At 38.6% G+C, this 20646-nt stretch overlaps 1 protein-coding gene across 17 annotated transcripts in view; it reads right to left on the reverse strand.

Annotated features, from left to right (window-relative positions):
- Window positions 1–20646, reverse strand: part of MTR (5-methyltetrahydrofolate-homocysteine methyltransferase) — a 50676-nt gene that overhangs the window by 19689 nt on the left and 10341 nt on the right. For 15 of the 17 annotated variants that reach the window (XR_010997358.1, XR_010997357.1, XR_010997356.1 and 12 more), the window contains exons 5-20: window positions 20402–20494; window positions 20203–20309; window positions 18893–18952; window positions 15578–15672; window positions 11788–11888; window positions 11372–11433; window positions 10536–10603; window positions 9275–9351; window positions 8046–8158; window positions 6527–6667; window positions 5700–5885; window positions 4943–5122; window positions 3848–3964; window positions 3609–3749; window positions 1062–1151; window positions 276–428 (exon numbers count right to left, since the gene is read on the reverse strand). Coding sequence is in view for 14 of the 17 variants with exons in the window: in XM_068184987.1 (XP_068041088.1) it covers window positions 276–428; window positions 1062–1151; window positions 3609–3749; window positions 3848–3964; window positions 4943–5122; window positions 5700–5885; window positions 6527–6667; window positions 8046–8158; window positions 9275–9351; window positions 10536–10603; window positions 11372–11433; window positions 11788–11888; window positions 15578–15672; window positions 18893–18952; window positions 20203–20309; window positions 20402–20494 (1784 nt within the window). In the remaining 3 variants the exon portion in view is untranslated. Of the gene's footprint in view, window positions 1–275; window positions 429–1061; window positions 1152–3608; window positions 3750–3847; window positions 3965–4942; window positions 5123–5699; window positions 5886–6526; window positions 6668–8045; window positions 8159–9274; window positions 9352–10535; window positions 10604–11371; window positions 11434–11787; window positions 11889–12004; window positions 12188–15577; window positions 15673–18892; window positions 18953–20202; window positions 20310–20401; window positions 20495–20646 lie in introns of those variants that run through there. The other 2 variants (XM_068184992.1, XM_068184993.1) reach the window with 2 other exon arrangements.

Genomic DNA, 20646 nt, shown 5'->3' on the forward strand with positions numbered 1-20646 from the left:
CTTTTTTCCCCTCTTGTGCTTTTTTATGGGCTAAGACAAAAATGCATTTCAAATAAAGCAAAAACACTGAGGAAGAACAGAAACAAACACAATCATACACAAAGAAAGTCAAGTTTCAAAGTAAAATAAGAAAATGGTTGCTTCTCAGCAGTACCTGAATTTTTGCAATTCCTATGCTGTATCTGAGAAAACGGCCAGTATAGAATGTTTTGGCTACATTTTACAATGCTAGTTTTTGTAAAGTAGGAAAATATATGACATTATTTTCTCATTACCTGAGGCAGAAACATCTTTCCAGCACCAAAAAGATCACCAACAATTTTCATGCCATTCATCAAAGGCCCTTCAATTACATTTAGAGGTCTAGGATATTTTTCCTGTTTTAATCTTGCTTCTTCTGTATCTGCAATGACATACTTCTCAATGCCCTGAGAAGAAAAAAAAAAAAGAGAGAAGCTTTTATCCTGCTAGAAATACAACTTTTATTTAGTCATCTTCTCCCCAGAAAAACCCCACAATGAAAGTACAGATAAATATTGTAGATACTGATAGTCTTTAAAAACACTTCAAATATATATTGAAAATAGTCTTTCTTAGGAAACAAAACACCGCTGGTCTTAGACAGATAGTTACTCAAAGCATGTCCCAGCTTTAACAGATTTGTTCATTTTTCTTAACTATGTCATCAGAAAAACCCAACACTCAAAGACTTGCTTCCACAGTGCAGGTGCCACTCAGTGCAGTACTTCTGAAGGACCAAAAAAAGCCCTGGTAAGTAAAAGGAGTGTGTTCCAAAGCAAAAGCAGTATGTTTCTACCAACACTAGTGGAATAAAATATTAAGGGAAGACTTCAACTTCTGAAGCTTAAAGACACACCTCTACAGTTTTCTCTGTAATTGAAATTAAATAGATCAGTTGCCTTTATTATTCATTGTTAACTAACAGCTTGTGAAAAAATGGCAGCTGAAGAACTTTTAAAGGCAAGCATGTCCCTTAAGGTCTGAGCTGAGCTCATGGCTCTGAGCACTGACGGGTAGGACAGTTTTCCGCACAGATTCACCTTTATGAGAGCATATTCCAACCTTTCCTCCACAGAGCCTTTACGCCACTCATCAGTCTGTACAACTTTTTTTCCTCCTTGGGCATGATTCTGAAAAGAAAAGACATCCATAGGAGCTTGCATGCATAAGAAGTACAATTATGGACGTCACATTCAGAAAAACAAGGATATTTCCAAGTAGTGACTCATAAAATAATTTTAGACTATTTAAACATGCAAATTATGTTGCAAACACCTGTGATGTAATATAGGCACCCAGGGAGTCTATATCCCAAAAGGTACACACCTCAATGAAAACCTAAACAAAATATTTTTTTTAAAAAAAGAGAGAGCAGTTTGACAAATTTTATGCTCATAAAAATGATGACATGACTAATCCTAAGGGATTTACTTCTGGGAACATATTTTAAATTGATTCCTGGCCCACACATTACATTTAATTTTAAAATTCTAATTAATTTGGCACTAATTCAGTTTCTGCTGGAATAGGTTATGTTACTCCATATCCCAAACGTGTTTTCAATCAGTCAGCCTACAAAACTGTTTGTCACACATATAGACTGCCCCAAACTACCACATATCCTCTTTGTCTCACACTCATACTCCCCTTGGCTAGGAACACAGAGGCAAAAAGGGCTTCATAGCACAAGAAAGTTCACAAGCACCCACCCCAGGAAGGCTTGTGGAAGAGCACCTTATCCAACACACTTCAGGCAAGTAATTTCTTTTTCTTACTCAGTTATTAGACATAATCTGACATCTCTCAGACCTTATGAACTTCCTATACTTTTGAGTGATCATCAGCAAGTTTTTAAAGATAAAGCCATTGAAACAAGACCTCGCTCATGAGAACAGAAAAGAGAACAAGCTTTCATTCATTTTTTTTACAAATATTAGCTAACTTCACAGCTTCTTGTTTCCTAACCTTATTCCCCTCATATGTCTAGACTGTAAAAGGGAAGGAAAGAAGGAATAAAATGTTGTCTGGAGATAACACAGAATTATATTAATTCTTAGTTATATTAAAAACCTGACTGGACATGTTCCTGAGTAACCTGATCTTGGCTGGCCCCTGACTTGAGTAGGGCTTGTAGTAGATGATCTCCAGAAGTCTCTATCCACTTCAGGAATCACCTTATGTGATTCACTGAAATGATACCAAGTGCTCTTCAACCTCTGGCCAGAAAGTTTAACAAGGGAACCACTCCAGCCTAAAAATAACCCATGACACTGTAAGGTGAACATGCAGGAACAAAAGTGTTTGAGAATGTCTGCAGTTATGTACATAATGGAAAATGGTTTTTAATATCAAACTTCAAATGAACACTGATTCCCTGAATTTGCAAGGATTAAATTCCTTTTTTTTTGCCACAAGATTATTTCACTCCCTCAGTAAAACTACCACCACAAATAAAAGCGGATTTTACAACAATGGCTTCCAAAACTTACAGACCTAGGACTCATCATTCACTTTCATTTCTATTTTTAAGGCTCCATTTAAATTCACATTCATCCTTCTGCAGAAACACTGCTCAAGCAATCCCTTTCTAACTCTCCTATATTTTTCTTCCCCTTTATGCAATCTTGAATACCCCAATGGTACAACTCAGCTTAAACAGACAAGATAACTCCCAGGTAAATTGCTTGGACACCAAGAACACCATGTAGAATAGCCTAAGCACAAGGGATAAAGAGAGTCTTCCTGTAAGAAGTTTTTAACATGTTGCCACTGTTACTATAAAGCACGCACCACCACAGGGCAAAATACAAACCAAGTGAAGTTCTGCACAGAAATACTGCCTCCAGGAGCTACAAAATAGGCATGCAAATCTTCTTGTGCACTTGAATCTAGGAGCCACCTAACCTAGAGATTTTTGCTGCATCTCCCATTCAGAACAGAATTTCACCAGTTACTTTACAGACAATTGTAATCTTTGTCCTTTATCAGCATCATTAAAACATCTCAAAAACACTAAATAGCTGATCCTCAATCTTGACACGTTACATGAATTGGAAGTCTCTGCACAGCCACAAATCACAAGCAACTATTTCACCTTTTTTATATGCTCCAAGCAAACCATTACTGCCAAAGAGAGGTTTACTCTTTGTCTCCAACACTGCACTTGTCGTTTAACTTCCAGCACCAAGATCAGCTTGCTTATGAGTTGGTCTTTTTTCAGGGTTTTGTTTGTTTTTGTTGGTTTGTGAGCATTTTCTTTGGAAGAAAGTTTGTTTGGGTTTTTTTCTTCTTATTTTTTGAGGGTTTGGTTTTTTTCTTTAGAGAATGTCTGCAGCCTGGTCTCCTGATGCATATGAAGAACTCTGGCACAGGTTCTTCCATGGCATGAAACTGGAGAGATTTGATCTGTCACAGATTACTCATTTTATTCTGTGTTAATAACTGAACCACTTGTAGTATCATCAGTAAATTCTTACACCCACAGTTATACTGACACATGCAGTTTATAGGCTCTTTTACCTATCACCTGCAGGGTGGTGGTGAGGCTCAGGTGCTAACTACTGCTCAAAGCTAAAATAGGAAGTTACCTGAGCATAATGTAGAAGTTTCTCTGTTGCATCAGGATCTTTATTCCAGATTAGATTCTCACACAGCTGTAGCAATTCCTTGTGGATGTCATCATACACAGGCAGATTCCCAGCATTCACAATTCCCATGTCCATGCCATACTGGAAAAAACCATGCAGAATCCTCCAGACAAGGCTGTCAGACATAGCACTGCACATCTGCCAAGTGGAAACATATGGAAGCCAAAAGCACATCATACCTTAATCGCATGGTACAGGAACACTCCATGCATTGCTTCTCGAATGGCATCCATTCCTCGGAAGGAGAACGACAGATTGGAAAGACCTCCACTTATCCTGGCTCCTGGCAGTGTTTCCTATAGGAATTGCACGCAGAATTTTAGAAAAGTGCTTTCCAAAAAGAAAATGTAAGTAAAGCATTCAGTTCATAAAACAGTTGGCCCCTGAGCTCAGTGCATTGGCTATGTACCCTTTCTCTTTTCCCTGTTCCAGATCCTTCTAGTTACTTAAATTCATAAAAATCAATTCAAATCTGCAGGAAAATTTACAATTAAAGGAAAGAACCAGCAGCTATTGTGGTTTCTATTGTCACAGATGGTATTCTGAACACATCAGTTCTCCCACTGCAGCATTCAATATTTCCTCCATGCAAACCTACTTTTGGCTCTTCCTGTCCCCACTCCTCTGCAAACAGGAGCAGCCAGTCTGCCTGCCTGCATGTCTCAGGAGCAGGCTGCAGCTGAGCAGCTAAACTCACGAGTGCAGCCCCACTTCCAGGAGCCCTGTGGTGACAAAGCAGCCTGTGGGGTGTTCAGCCCCAGACTGCTATTGACAGAGCATCTCCACATCTATCAGGGTGTCTTGTGAAACACAATGTTGTGGTTTTTACACCTGCAGTGTATGCAGGTGATATTCCTCACTGCTATACTTCTTTACACATATTTTGGCTACATAAAAAGTCAGGTTGCTGAACAAATGCCTCCTACAGAAACCTTTTTGTTAAAAAAAAGCACTTTTGCACACCTTCAAAAAGGTCCTTTTAGCTTTCACATAAATGTGATCATTACCTCATTTAATGAAGGTGGTATATTTACAGCACAGAAAATGGATTGAAATATATTTATAGAACTATCTGAAGTTGTTCTGCTGGAAATACAGCAATATTGGGGAATGTTTGGACTTCAAAAGAGTAAACATATAACATTTTTCAGCAGTGTTTTGTTGTTATTGTTGTTGTTTGAAGGGAGGTGGGGTGTTTTTTCTGTTTTATGGGGGTTTAGGTTTTTAAGTAACCTCAGCAATACACTTCTAGTTAAAATAACTTTACAACTCACTTTTATGGTTTTAGTAGCATTGATAAAATTTATGGCATAAAGGTTATGTTCTTCCATCCCAGTTCCTATGGTCAAAATATTAGGGTCGAATATTATATCATTTGGATTGAAGTGCACTTTTCCCACAAGGAGATGATAAGCTCTGGAACAGATTGCAATCTTGGTTTCTGTTTCTGTTGCCTAGTGAAGAAAAAGAATTCTGACATGAAACTTATAGACCACACAAAAAATAAAGTCTCCAGAAACCATTTACAGCTCCAGTGACTCAAGACTGAGAATGTGAACATCACAAATATTAGAAAAGAATTATACATCAGAATATTGCATTTAAAATATCGCCACCCCCACACCTGGAGTTGCCACTCAGCTTATAAAAAGCAATCCCACTGCCCAATGTTTCATCGTCCTATGCAAAGCTTAATATGTGATTTTCGACATAACTAAATTAATTCACAAAGATTTCACTCTCATGAGAAACAATTTCTGAAATAAAATATCTTTTATGAAGCAACAGTTCAGCATGTCTGAATAGCAAGAGACTCTCTTGAACTAACAGACCTCCACTTAGTACATGAATTCTTCAACATTTGAGCAGCCTAAGAAATACTTACAAATCAGGGTCAAAACTACTGCTAAGGTTATATAGAACTTCTCTAAATCAACTGTGTCAATGAAACAAAACAACTTTGTCTTGAAAAAGAGGAAGAAAGCCTTACACTTCAGAAGAAAAATACCTCTCCTTTAAAGTAACACTCACCTGCCCCACTTCATCAAAAGCCATAACAACCACAGCTGCTCCATATAATTTAATTTTCCTTGCTTTCTCCAGAAAGTCTTCCTCACCTTCCTTTAGACTGATGCTGTTTACAATGCATTTCCCTTGGCAACATTTCAAACCTGCTTCAATCACTGAAAAATTTGAGGAGTCTATGCATAATGGCACCTGTAAATAATAGAGAAGTAAGACAGGAGAACACACAGAAGTTATGAATTACAGTTCTATGTGCTGTTTGTCCATTTGGACATAAAAATGCACACAACATTAATCAGCATTTATGAATAAATGTATCCACATGATAGTCAGAGATTCACTTTATTTTAAATGCAAAACTCAAATGGAAATTTATTTCAAGAGCTTCCATGGCAGCTCCATCATATATCATATAGAGATCTCTACTTCACCCTGTAATATCTTGTGTTTCTGATTTAGATAGTCATTTTCAGAGAAAGCACATTGCAGAACTATTTTAAAAGCCATTCTATATCCATAGCAACTTTAAGTTTTGTGGAAAGCAATACCATTATGCACTGCTAACATACACATTATGGCTTATAACTGCTCCAGAATGAACCTGCATTCAGCTTTTCCAGACAGTGAAAAGGACTGGCATACATTTATGTGAAAACAGACAGAAAAGCCTCCGTTTCATCCAAAGGCCTTCCCTATTACAGTGTCACTTCCTCTCAGGGGACATCTACATATGCCTAAGCACATAGACTGGTTATTAAATGAAATGGTATCAGTATCTTCTGCACGCAATTTACAAGTCAGTAACATGTTCTTTGTTGTGACTCAATTACAACCTTTGCAATATCAGGTTCCGAAGAAATCAAGTTACAAAATCTGGTCATTGCAGTGGGGCCATCCAACATCCCATCATCCATATTTATGTCAAGAATCTGGGCCCCCATCTCAACTTGCAATTTGGCTACACTCAGGGCTTCCTAAAGAAGAAAGTCAAAAACCAAAACAACATTGAGAAGAAAAAAAAACCTAGTTATTCTCAGGATAACAATTCACTTCTCCAAACTAAGCATGCAGTCAAAAATTTAAAAATTGTAAGACATCTTATAAGAAAATAAGGAAATAGTCTGTAATGTACAACAATGCAAAACAGTTGCTAATGTGGAACAACCTATAATTAATTTGTTTACAGAACATGACATCAGAGACCTGATGTGCTGGTAGCATCACTGACTGTAGAAAGTTGGTCATATGCTTATTTGAATAATTTAAGATTTGCATGGTAACAAGGACTTGTGACTGCACAAGATGATAGGAAAATACAGTCTCTGTGATGGTATGAAATAAGGGCCTTGCATCACAAGCTCTGGTGTTTTATAATAGGATACTTAATTTTTAAAGTGTGTTCAACACTTTTGCAAGCTGCAGAATAATCACAAGTGCTAAGAAGGAAAACTAAAGCTTTTCCCCCAGCCTACATAAAAATATCTGAACACACATGTCTGTTCACTTTCTCTTTTCTGTCATTCTGCAGAGTCCCCAACAACCTGTGTTTAAAGGTCTCTTGATTTAATAGGCCTAATCTGCTTCACGACTTCTATGAGCCTAAGAGTCAGACTTCCAAAAATAGCAACTAAGGCTTTCATTCTGATTTGATCTAACATCAGAGTATACTCTGGGGGAGAGTCTCAGCTCTCAAGAAAAGTTGCTCTGCTATTTGTTTCAATGTTACAGCGTCAATTCACGCCAGAAAAGAATGAGTCTTCCAACCTCTTCATTTCTGCCTTGCAGTAGTTTCAAGAAAGCAATTACCTTCTAAGCATATTTTACTGTACCAATGCTCATGTAGCATGTTGGAGGCAGAGATCAAAGTAGGTAGCAACTAGATGTAATCATAATGCTGAGCAGAATTGTGGAAGTGAGGAAGGGAAGAGGGAGCGAGAGCTGCATAGTGCCACAATCTATCCCAAGTCAAATGTACCTCCTAACTTGAAAGAGGGGATTACACCCACTTTCTTTCCTCTCTTCTCTGTAAACCAACCCCTAGATGCAGCACAGACCAGGACATTTTCTAAACCATTACCAGCTGTATAACTAAATTAAAAATTTCCTGTAACACTATAAAAAAAAATACAAGTCCTTGTAAAGCCCTTCTCACAAAGTTATTAGTAGCTGGCAAGCAGAGAAATAATGAACTGTGAAAAAATAAATCCTCCACATTTTCTTACTCTTGTAACTGGTGTAGAATAGTGCTTTGTGCCAGCAAAACAAACAGTAATAGTGTAATGGAGCAATAGAAAATCAGAGCATCAGCTATAAAGATTATTGTTCCTATGAGATTATTGATAATATGTATACTTCATAGTTGCCTGCCATGATGAGTTTAGCAAACTTCCGTGATCCTGCAACATTGCAGCGTTCACCAATATTAACGAAGTTGGTGTATGGCCCAATCCTGAATGGCTCCAGACCTTAAAAAGATATTTTTGAACATATTTGTTAAAACAGAAAAGAAAAAAACTGTGTAAGAAAGACAAAATCTCTTTTCTGAACTGTAAAATAAAGGTCTCTCTCTCTATGAATAGTGATTTCTCAGCACATCAGTGCTCTAATGAGTAACTAGCAGAGCAATGCAATGAAACAACTGCCAATACATACACTAAATCTTTCTGTTCTTCCTCAATGACAATCAATAATTTACCTGATCCACAAAAAATAACAACTTTTCCAATACAGAAGTCAAGCTATGATTCTTTGGACATCTGTGTGTATGTCCTCTCAACTTTAAACTATTTTACCTCATGCATGACACCCTGAGAGAAGCAACAGCCCACTGAATTGACTGACCAACAAGGTCAGCTCATAACCACATACCTTAGTCCAGAGAAACAAGGCCAGCTGGGCCCTTGGGTAGCAGGCAATGCAGAGACAAACAAACTCTACAGCAGAACCAAATAAGCTAAGGTATGACATCATAGGCAAACCATGATATATTTTATTTATTTTAAACTCCTTTGACCTGAGGTAAAAATGCCAGACTGAAAAGACGGTGCTGTTTTACTAAGATACACGGCTCAAACGTTTGAAAGAATGCTCAAAGTGTGGAAGATACAGATCTAGACTTTGTTAAAACAAAACATGTTCTAGATGTGGATGTATTGCTGGAACACAGTTCCAGTACGACTGAATCAGAGTCTGAGGTGAGACAGGGCAGCCCTCACACAGCTGGTGTACAAGGATCTCATCCCAGCTCTGCCAGTAACTGTAGCCAAATTACCTGGTCTCTCTGTGCTTGACCCTCCCTGCTGTAAAGTGAAGACAAAGATACTCATTCACCATTACAACACATCTGAGACTAGCAGAGTAAATATGCTGGCTTGATTATTTTATACAAAATGGCAGCAAAAATGTTCTACTACTCCTTTAGACAAAGCTGTAAGACTTTAGATGTGGTTGCACATCCAAAAGCTTGCTGGAGTCAGGCAGAACCAGACATTCATAGCGATGTTCTAAGCAGTAGAAATCAGCCAATAAATTTATAAAGGAAACTTGCATTAGTTATGAAACTAAACTGTTACACACTTTACCTGACAGCAGCATGTATCCTTGAGAGAGAGAAGGTGGAACACGAGGCTTACAGAATTTCACAGCTTCAGCAATTTTTCTGAGTGACAGAAATAAGAAAATGAAGTTTTCAATTAAAATTAAGTTACTCCAGACAAAACTCAAAGAGCATATATACCAGACATATAGCTACATTTCCAATTTAGCCCTGTAGAGACAAGAGGTAGTTTCACTTTGTGAGGCCAAAGGCAAAAACATACTCCCAGAAGATTCTAACACAGCTATTTGCAGGAAATATACAATGTTGAAGGTTTTTAAAGTACAGAATGAGATACAATTGGACACTTGAAGGATTTCAGAATCAATCCTCAACCACACTGACTTCTACCATATTCATGACTTGCTGAGCTGAGCAACTGCTAATGACTGAAATACCAAAACCAACAAACCAACCAAAAAAAAAAGCCCACAAAACTCCAAGCAAACAAAACACACAAAAATAAACCCAAACAAACAAAACCAAACAAAACCTCAAAAACAAAACAAACAAAAACCAAACAAACAATCACCCCCCACAAAAACAAAAAACCCAAGAGACAAACATTGTTCTGTACTGAGACACATTTCTTAGATGCCAGAATGACTCATGCTGTTCACATTCACTTTCTCTTCACACTATTCAGGACTGACACACACTGTCCTCTACTTGTTTACATGTCACCTCTTCCCAGTTTATATCAGGGTAAAAATTAATCACAACAGCCCTTTCTTTTTCGAATTTAAGTGAAAAAAGGAGGCTTTCCCACTGACCTACTTGCAGTGACAAAGACATCAAATGCTCCTTCTGACTAGCCAGGACCAGTACCAGCTGTAAAGCATTCATAGAACTTCTGTTTAGGAATTTCCCCAACAAACACACACACATCCCTTCCTTCCATCTACCATCAAAGGAAACCTTAAGTTTCACCTTGTGGCTAAGACTGCAAAAAAAGAGAAAGAAGATACAGTACAATAAAGGAGAGAATGGGAAGTCTATTCTATTCATCAATAAAGAGGGAGAAGTAATTTTAGATGACAAAATCAAAGAGGCTTAATCCTTGTCTGAACCACACCTCAACTAATTTTTCATGATATGCACAGGTTGTTCCCACTTCATATATTGCTGCTATTGGCATTCAAGTGATCCACCGTTTCAGGAAACTCTAAGACAAGCCATGGAATATTGTTCCACAGAAGCAGCACTTAAATTTACTTTGCAGTCCAAAGCTGTAGCACATGAAGTACCTGATATGTGCTGGTGTGGTACCACAGCAACCTCCAACTATGTTGACCAAACCATCCAAAGCAAAATTCTGTAAGGGGAAGGAACATTTTGTTCAGTTATTAAAGCTATGTTATATATACATTTTTTTATTTTTATATATACATTTTTAATGTATATATACATTTTATTTGGTTTTCTCCACATGTGAAGCAATTCAGGGAGCTCAGAAAAAAACACTAAATTAAAAAAAAAAACAATTTTCACTATATTGTGTCTTTAGGATTTGTTTTGAGATTGGATTCCCAAGGTTAACCAGCAATTTCAACAGGCAATTTCAAGAGACTACATTGAAACTGGCCTATTTTATACTATGTTCTTGCTGACACACTGCAGCTTCAGACACACAGTTCTGTCTTGCACAGATCCAGTGGCATGGGGAAGGACACCCTGCACTGTAACACCCCCAACATCAGCAGTTCCTGTACACTCAACTCTGTAAAACTGTGCCATGTTCATAAACACCACTCAGCTTTTTGAACAATTCCCAAATATAACAGTAAGAACACAGAAGTGCAATGAGTAACATGCACAGATCAAGTGACAGGAAACCTTAGCTTAGTACATAAAAGTAATTAAGGTTTTCAGTTTCCTAAGTAGTTTTCCTAGTGTGATACTTCAAATCAATATCATTCAGCAAATTGCCTATAAACAATCCAAATGTCATATATAGCTATCTGAAGGGGAAAAAAATCCAGCCCCAGTATTGTATCAAGTATGCACAGGATACAAGCAGAGTTCTTATCTGATGTACATCTAGTACATCAGATGTGACATAATCAGAAGTAGTATTTTATACCTTTATATGCTCGGCAGTCACTTCTGGAGTTTCATCATAACCACCAAAAGTATTGGGAAGACCTTAAAACATAATTTTTTTTTTAGTATTACAATTTGTTTTAAGTCCAAAAGAACAGAACTAAATTCCATAAAAGGCACATTTCAAACAGCTATAATTGTATGAGGACTAAAATGCCTCACCACCCTTGCAATCACTACTCAGCAGATTATCAATTACACAAGAAAACATTCTGGACTCATTGTTACAGAACTAACAACAGTTACTTTCAGCAGTTTAAAATATTCTTACTTTCTTTTTAAAAGTTAAAGCAATCATCTTTTTAAGCTACTTCAACTCTATAATTGCTAACGAGATGGAACAGGTTAGCTACATTTCATGTGCCTGTAAGCATAGGAACATGGACACCAACACACCTGCATTGGGGTAACAGATGATGTAGGCGGTTGTACATTTTCCAATTGTTTCAATGAATGGACGCATTTCAACTGCCCCTAAAGCACAATTTAAGCCAATACTGGAAAATAAATTTTCAAAAATTATGTTGAAGTAAAAACACCTTTTACACACAGAACAGATGAATGTTAGCGCTGGCAACTGCTAACTCCCGCAATCATCTAAAACAAAACCAACCTGATCTCCATTTTCTTTAATCATCATCATCAATACAGCGTGACTGTGCAAAAGGAGAACCCTCAGGTGGAAGAAAAGCATGAGAGGGAAAGGGGCTGGGCTGAATTGAACTGGGAACAATAAATCAAGATTTCATTTCAAAATCCAGGAGGAAAGTGGTAGCATTTTGACAGCAACTGCAGCAACACGACGGCTCTGTGTTTTCTAGGTAAGAGAGAGAACAAGTGGAATGAGAATGGCAGATGGGAAAGGAGTCTTGTGCTACAGGAAAAAGTATGAAAAAAGATTGAAAAGGCAAGACCTGCTTCAAGCTGCTAACTCATAATTTTCTTTACAAATTATAAATTATGTCAACTTTGGAAGAGAGCAAGTGCCTCCCCCAAGAAGCCTCATGGCAGCACTAAGCTTGGCCAACTGAATCTGCTACATCTTACTAACCAAGACAGCACTACAGCAGAAGAATTTTTACATAAGTTTCTAAACAATTTTACCAGTATATGAGATATAATCATATTTTCTTTCATTTAATGACAGATACATAAATGAGACTTGCACTCAAAATATCTCCATTTGAATTAAATACAGAAATTTCTCTTGCAGAAACTATGTAAGATACCTTTTACACGTTTCCTGATCTTTCTGCACCATTCTAGAAACCCCCTTATGAGCACTGCAGAACGGGGAAGGTGTTCATAGAGCAGCTGGAAGAGGAAGACGTAAAAAAAGCTTTCTCCTTTCCTGGAATAACAGTCTCAGAGAGGATGCAAGCTAACCCACTTGAACAGGAATGCATTAAGAGCCATGCCTCCCAACTGACTGAGCTCCACAGGCAGCTGAGCTAATTAAGCACCTGTATGCCCACTTAGTTTCACAGAGGTCAAAAGCAGAAAAGCCCTGCACAGGACTGGGAGCACAAATGGTTTTTGACTTTTCTCCTGTTTCCAAGGAGCAGGCAGGGCATTGGTAACTTCCTAAGTAGTAGCAATAAATGCTTGCACTCAGATTTACTTGTTGGACAGAATGAAAATTTGTTGAAATCTGAGGGGCTCACAGCAACATCCAAACTAAGCATCTTGAATATCACAGTCACAGATCAAGATCAAATAACACATAAGCCCCTTATTCCAATAATTTAGGGATGAGAAAGTGAGGGTTTGGTTGATTTTTTGTTTTGGTTTGGTGTTTGAGGGGGGAGGGTATATGTTATTTTAAACAGCAACCTCTACCTTCAAAGTGCTTTCTCTAATACATCTTATACTAGCCAGAAAAAATTTGAAAATAACCTTTTTTTTCTCATTTCAAGATTTGGTGTTTACATATCTTTAAATCCATCATACAGATTCACTGGGTACAAATAGCAAGCCCAAGGAATACACAGTTCATTACAGCAATGAGGTTCTGGAATTTATTTCAAAGCGTGGGCTCCCTCACACACAAGGTTTTCAAAGCAAAGCAAGTCAAGAACAGTTAGCAAGACTGCCCTTATCAAATGCAGTGTATTTCCTACTCTTAAGTCATTCAAGTTACATGTTTCCAGCTCATACCCCCCACATTCCAAACTGCCTGAATTATTACCCATTACAGGGGTTGCTGAAAAGTATATTCATGAACATGATACAACCCAAGCATTACTTGTCTCAGAACTGTACCAAAGACATGCACATTCATTCAGAAACAAAAAGTAGCTTCTGTGGCCAGTACCCTCTTCTCACAAGCGGTCAAAATCATGCAAGAAAACATTTGAGAAAAGCAAACTCTTAACCATGCCTTAAAAGCCAGCAGCCTTGAGCCAGATAGCTGATATTCTGTCACTGCTACCCTAGTGTAATAACCATCACACAGCCATCTTAAACATCACCTCCCTCTCTTGCTCATTTCTCCACAGCAGTCATACACAAACTCCTGTAAAAGATAAGGCTGCAGAGCATCCTTGGGACTAGAACAAAATCCACATTATGGCCCAAAAATCAGTGTATGTCTTCTCAATGCTGCCACAGTAGAAACAATCATAGGATCTGAAACAACACATCTGAGCATCTTTCATGGCAAGCAGCTTGACACATATCTTTCAGCACTTACTAAGTACAGTTCATAAGTTTCTCAGCTACCACTTCCATCATCCAGACACAAAGCAAACACTTTTAAGGGTGGGGTCCAAACCAAACTGAATTAAGGATGACACATCGCACTAATCAGGGCATACACAACCCAAACAGAAACACATGAACACATATAACATGTTTCTTAGGATACTACCATGAATCAGCTTTTTCACAACCCTAAAGCCACTCTGCACCCATTTGGCCACAGAAACAACATTAAATGCAATCTGTTCCAACCACTAAAACCTTTCTGCTACAGTGCTATATAATAGCCTTTTCACAAATGAGAAACAGGCCCTAAACTTTGAGACCCATAAGACAGCTTTTATGAAATATGCTTTAATAAATTCTTGATTTCTGCTCCAGTGCCCTTCTCTCTTCTTCAGAAGCAAGAAAGAGCAAAATTATCTGAGACAGACTCATGCCAAATATGGATCATGAGGCCGTGATGCGGAGAGAAGAAGTCAACTACCGCCCTGTTCCAAGAGGCTCCATATGTTACTTCTGGAACACCGTCTGGTCTGGGAAAGTGGAGCCTCAAGGGCAGTCAGGAAAACTGTGAATGCAGTCTTCTGCTTCTGCATCACTGAGATGACAGATTGCGTGGTTTAGCTTAAATTTTTGTTGGAAAAACAAACAATGGCTCATCATAACGTGCATGGTGTGAACTAATAACAGTGAACTAAATGCTTTCAATAAGAATATTCTAAGACAAAAACATCTATTTATGGTGTAAGCTTTTGTGTGAAGAGAACCAACCTGAGAGTGAAAAAAGGCAAAGAGGGAAGAGAAGACAAGGAGGTAGGGGTAAAGAAGGGTAAAGAAACACAGAAGAATAGATAACCAGGGGAAGGTATTAAAATTAACATGCAAAACCTTGCACAATGACCAAATCTGACACATTATCCATTTGCACAGATCTTAACCTTGTGTTTATTTGAACTTTTCTGGCTTGATAGAAAAGAATTAAAGTAAATGGAGGCATCAGGAGCTCTCAAAACAATCATGCATATCCTTAAGAAAATCACTCAGGGCACATTTTTCTAAAGTTCAGTAAAAAGAACACTACAATAGTATCTTATGCTTTGCTCTTTCAAGACACCCTAAAACACTCTCAGATGGCAGTGCTTCCCTCTAAGAGATAGAAGTCCTGCCTGTACCAGGGATTGACTCCTTGCACAGCACAAGACAGTAGGAGATGGCAAACTACAGTCTCAAATTTTGACCTAATTGTGATTTCAGTGTAAACATATAGCCCCAGATTATTTAAAGCAATTAATTAAAGATTCAGCTTTCTTTGGAAATGTAATTTCTGTTGAGGGAACGATAAAAAAAACACATTAGCAATGTACATGATTACATATGATTACAATTTGTATAGCTTCCATTTAGCTGGAAGCAAGGGTTAAAATGGAAAAGAATCTCAATCTACAAATAATTAACAGAGAGAATGAATGATACATTTCCTTACCAAAGTGGCTTACTGTGGGAAACACTAATGACAAATGCCTCTCCTGTCTGGCCAGAGAGGGTACGCCCACTCTTATCCACAATAGTTCCAGAAACCTAAATATCAATTGAACACAGAGAAAGGAGAAGAATTAAATGCACAACAGAATGGAAAATTAAAATGGATGAACTGCAATAACTGAAAGTAGAGAAACCTGTGCTCCACTCAAAGTGATGACGCACAACTCAAACAGAAAAATTTAACCCTTTTCACCATATAAATGTTTAAATATTTTTCTAGGAGAAAGAAGACTGATTAGAAGTTTTTGTATTTCCCTCTCTCCCCACTCTGAGTCAAGGGGTTAAGTTAGAAATGTAGTTAGCAAAGATCATAAACTGTGATTAGAGCTTAACAAGAAAATCAATTGATATCAGATGAGGATAATTGAAACAAGGTTGGAAATGACAGGTGATATATGAAGTATTGTAAGAGTGCAGGAGCCATAAAATACCAGTGACTTCTAAGAATAAGAGGAGGTTTGGTCTGTGACCAGCAAGTCAAGGAGCCCTGCCAACTTGACATGGGTGAAGAGTTTCCCATGAGGAAGACATCTTACTTCCTGCCCAGAAGCCCACTGACCCAATTAAAGAGCAACTGCGCAGCCGTAATGGATGTTCAGCTGATTATAATATGAAGGAGGCAGGAAATGATTATGCATTATGTGTCCTTAGAAACTGCTTGGATATTTAAAACCTTTTCTGTATAAATAGACAGCAGGAGTCTCCAGCTCGTCGCGCATGTCTTTGGAAAAGATTCCACATGTGTCCGGAGCTGTAATACCCTTCTTTTCAACTTTAACTAGTTGGAGAGTTGTTCTTTCCATGCTTTACCTCCTCAGGGGAGAAGAAAGAAAACAAAAGAAAAGGGAGAAACCTACTCTGAACCATCCAACAGCCAGGTAGCATGAGTACCAGGGTATCGTTCTGATGACAGCCTCTGAACCAATCCACAGGGTTTTTAGTTTAGGCAGCTCTCAGTAGTCACTTTCTCCTCACATCCCCATTTAAGCTATTTCAGGTCTCAGGACTGCTATTAAGTTGTTTGGTGGTGGCTGGTGGGAGAGGTGGGTCTGACCTTAACAAGTTACTCCGTTCACCAGAAGGGAACATCAAACATTGCAACTTAGTAGTGGAAATATAAGTTTTAACCTGTATAATCACCCTTCTTCAGCAGTATACAGAAAGAGATGTGCAAATAATAAATAATGTCTTGACCCCAACTAACAACTATGAAGTCAAGAATTTGGGAGGCATCTGGATGAGCCAGGAAAGGCTCCTCAGATGTCCTGGTTCTGGCCAGGATACGGTTAATTCTTGCAGAAGCCAGGAGGGGACATGGCTAGGAGTACAGAGTTTATACCCCATCATTGCCAGGACAACAAAGGTTCTACCACATCATTGCCAGGTGTGGGAGAAGGGACACTCTCCAGTGAGAAGGGGTTCCTTCCAGTGGGACAGAGCAGTGGCATAACACCAGCTCTGAGCCAGTTCTCTCCAGTTTGGGAGACACTGGTCCCAAGCCAGAGGGAGCAGTCAGGGTGGCGTGGCTGCAGTCAGGCTGAGCTCCACAGTGAGCATCTCTGCATGTGAGTCACTCACTCTTTTCTACACTTTTGTTATTGATGTTGTTGCTGTTACTGTTGCTTCTCTTATTGCTGTTTCCAGTAAACTGTTAGTACCTCAACCCCTGATGTTTGCCTTTTTGGCTTCCAGTTCTCCTCTCCCTCCTGCTGCAGGGAAAGAGAGAGGGGACGAAAGTGGGGGAGCAAAAAACGCAGCACATGATTTGGAGAATCTCAGTGAGGGCACTGATTTGCAGAGTACCATTCCTACACCACACCACCAGGTCTAAAAGCCTTTTTTTCCAGATGATGGAATGAGTTTAGAAGACTCCATGCGAAAGTAAATCCACTATTTACTCCAAAGCATGCTTTCATATTGATGCCACTTCTCACCTTCAAAATACTCAGTCAAGGAAAGTGATCAGTGGAATCTTAGAAAGCTGTGCTAAGGTTTGTAACTTCTCAGCATAACTGAACAGAGAAAAAAGAATGAGGAACCAGGCTCAAGGACCACTCTGTTCAGGGCAATGAAGACAAAAAGCCAACTCAGAAAACTCCCTGAGCTAACTGGTCAAGTACAAAGTTGTGAACACAGAAGTTCTACACAATGACACCTCCAAACCAGTCTTTACTGTTCTAGAAGAGACTTTTATGAATGCAATTTCCAAGCTCACTTGTAGTGAAGCAAAACATCAGAAGCTACAAAGAAAAAATGGAAAGGGCAGAGAACATCCCTAGGCTATCACACAATCCCTGACATCTGCACTTTGAATGCTGTGTTCTATTGTCATTCCACTCTGACTTGAGGAAGTAGAAAAAAAAATGGGACAGTAATGAATGAACCAAATAGAACAGCTAAATAGAAGTGGACTCATTAGGCTGAAAAAAAGATGACTAAAGGAGGCTCTCACAAAGGACTACAAATGGCTTGACTATGCAGCAAAGGGAACATAGAACAGCTGCTCATTATCATTTTCAAGAGATAAATGGCAAGACACGATAGAAGTTATCAGGTGGATGAGCCAAAAGTAAGCAAACTTTCAAACCAGCACATTCATAAGCTGTGAAAATTACTAGCAGATTATTTTGTAAATGCCTGGGTCCCACATAGGTTTGAACACAGATGCAAGGAAGGAGTAAACACATTCAACAAAAGCCTACAAACAGACACCAACTGCAAATCAGAAAGCCTGGACTGCAAACTGAAGAAAACTGGAAGAATACATCAGTACTTTCAAAACAATCTTATTCATTTTCTGTATTTCTTCCAATGCATCCATGAGCAGCAACTATCAGAAAAAGAAACATCAGAAAAAGAATATGGAGTAAGATTTTTCTGACTTCAAATGGCCACTCTTTCTACTTGAAAATATGTCAGAATTTGCTTAATTTCCTCCTTGAAGCACTGGTTCCTATTGCCCTCAAGACAGCAAGCCTGAAAAAAACCCCATGATTAGACCTTTTCTTGTGGAAAAACACAGAATGAATACACACTGGAATAAAATCATTCCTTAGACTATGGCTTGATCTGCTGAACAGAGCTATCCAAGGCTGATTTGACAAAACTGTAAGAGGTTTTAGTTTCACAATCATGTGGAAAAAAGTACATTTCCAGTAAACTGATTTCCTTCATTTCAAAGCACTTTAATCAACTGCCATCTCAGCTAGTTCACAAATTAAGCTTACAGATATGCAAAATATTGAAATATACTTACAAATATGGGTCGGGAAGCATACTCTTCCTCAAACAACATCTGGAGTGCAAAAAGAGCTGCCTACAGAAGAATATGTTGCAAAACATTAGTGATGTTTTGAGAGTTCTTCAGATTGTTCATTTCTTTTTGCTTCTATGGGTTTGATGCCCTTTTTATTTATTCTATGGCTGTTTATGCAACTTGCTAGCTCGTACTGCCTGCCAGAATTTACTACACTCAGGAAGTTTTACCCTTACCCCCAGTATATTCCAGATGTTCCAAAACACGTTTTGGTAACAAGTAGAAAGGAAGTATCACAGGGAAACCAAATAAGACCAAGACTACTCTGAAACCCAGATCACGTCAGCATGTGCTTTTCCCTCATAGTTGCAGCACAATCCCCACCCCACATATGGTTGTACGTACTCTTCCCAGGACACATTCACTGCCCTTGAGTTTATTTAAACATGTAGTTTCCCAAGGGTTCCAACCACCACAAATTTTTTACAGTAAGAACTACAAGTGTCTCCTTTGAAGGTCCTGAAAATGTCCTCCCTCCTTAGGGAAAGAAAGTCACCCCTGAACATGCCCTTAGCATTATGTTAAGCCTATAGGCTCCTAGCCAAACCTCCATGATGACTGGTCAGATCTGCGAAGGGCAAGTGATGTCACTACACATGTTATTCAGCCTGCAGCAAAAGCCTAAAGAAACACTGTGTACACATCCAGCCAGACTTTTCTACATAAAATCACAAGACAGTTTTAAGTACCCTAACAACTCCACCCCCTGTGCTGAGCAGTTATTAGATAAAGAAAGGTGGCATATTTCAACATTTTATTCCTTCTATTTTACCCTTCTAATCTTCTATTCCAAATTGTTCTTTCTTAAAACTGATGGCAGAGTTCCCCCGCAAAAGACACCTTTTAATAGAGCTGCCTTCCAAGCCTTCCCACGCCTGAAACCAGATTCACTGGACATTCCCTTTCCAGTGGGCATCACAAGCATCCCTTGGACAGATATGCTTACAGTGAAAAATAAAATCAGAAGCATTTGGAGATGTTGAGCAATAAGTAGAGCTTCTGGGAATAAGAGGACAGCTGGCACAGACAGCCAGAAAGATACAAATGGCACACATTAAGAGAAACCTTCTAGAAAAGGCTGATTAAAAACCATGTTCTCACATTCTACCCACTTGCTATCAACTGAAGAGTCTTTTCATGTATTTACTAAACAGTAGGTGATAGCTCAAAGAATATTATCATGAATTTCCTTAGGTAGTACAGCAAATACTTACATTAGTGTGGTGGGGTTTTTTCCCCAGAAGTCTCACCTTAGCATTGGCAGTGTCAAATATGGTTTCCACCAGTAAGATGTCAACTCCTCCATCCAAAAGTCCTTTGGCTTGTTCTGTATATGCCTCAACCAGTTCATCAAAAGCTGTAAAACAGGAATGATGTTAATTTCATCTGGAGAAAAATCTTTCAAGACTACTGCCTAAGTCAAATAACTTGATGGTTATAAATACTTACTTATGTTCCTGTAATCTGGTCTCTCCACAGATGGTGACACAGATAGTGTCCTGTTTGTTGGACCCATGGCTCCAGCAACATATCTCCTAATTCCTAGATCAGACACAAGAGTGGGGGAAAAGACCCTAAACTATTCACCTCTGGCAATACAGTGACAGTCAATGTAAAATACCTCTGAGGACACCAAGACATGCATATCATTCAAGGATGAAGAACTATAAAACAGGAAACTCTTGTCCCAAATC

Source organism: Anomalospiza imberbis, chromosome 3, assembly GCF_031753505.1.
Source record: "Anomalospiza imberbis isolate Cuckoo-Finch-1a 21T00152 chromosome 3, ASM3175350v1, whole genome shotgun sequence".
In the NCBI taxonomy this organism is placed as follows: domain Eukaryota; kingdom Metazoa; phylum Chordata; class Aves; order Passeriformes; family Viduidae; genus Anomalospiza; species Anomalospiza imberbis.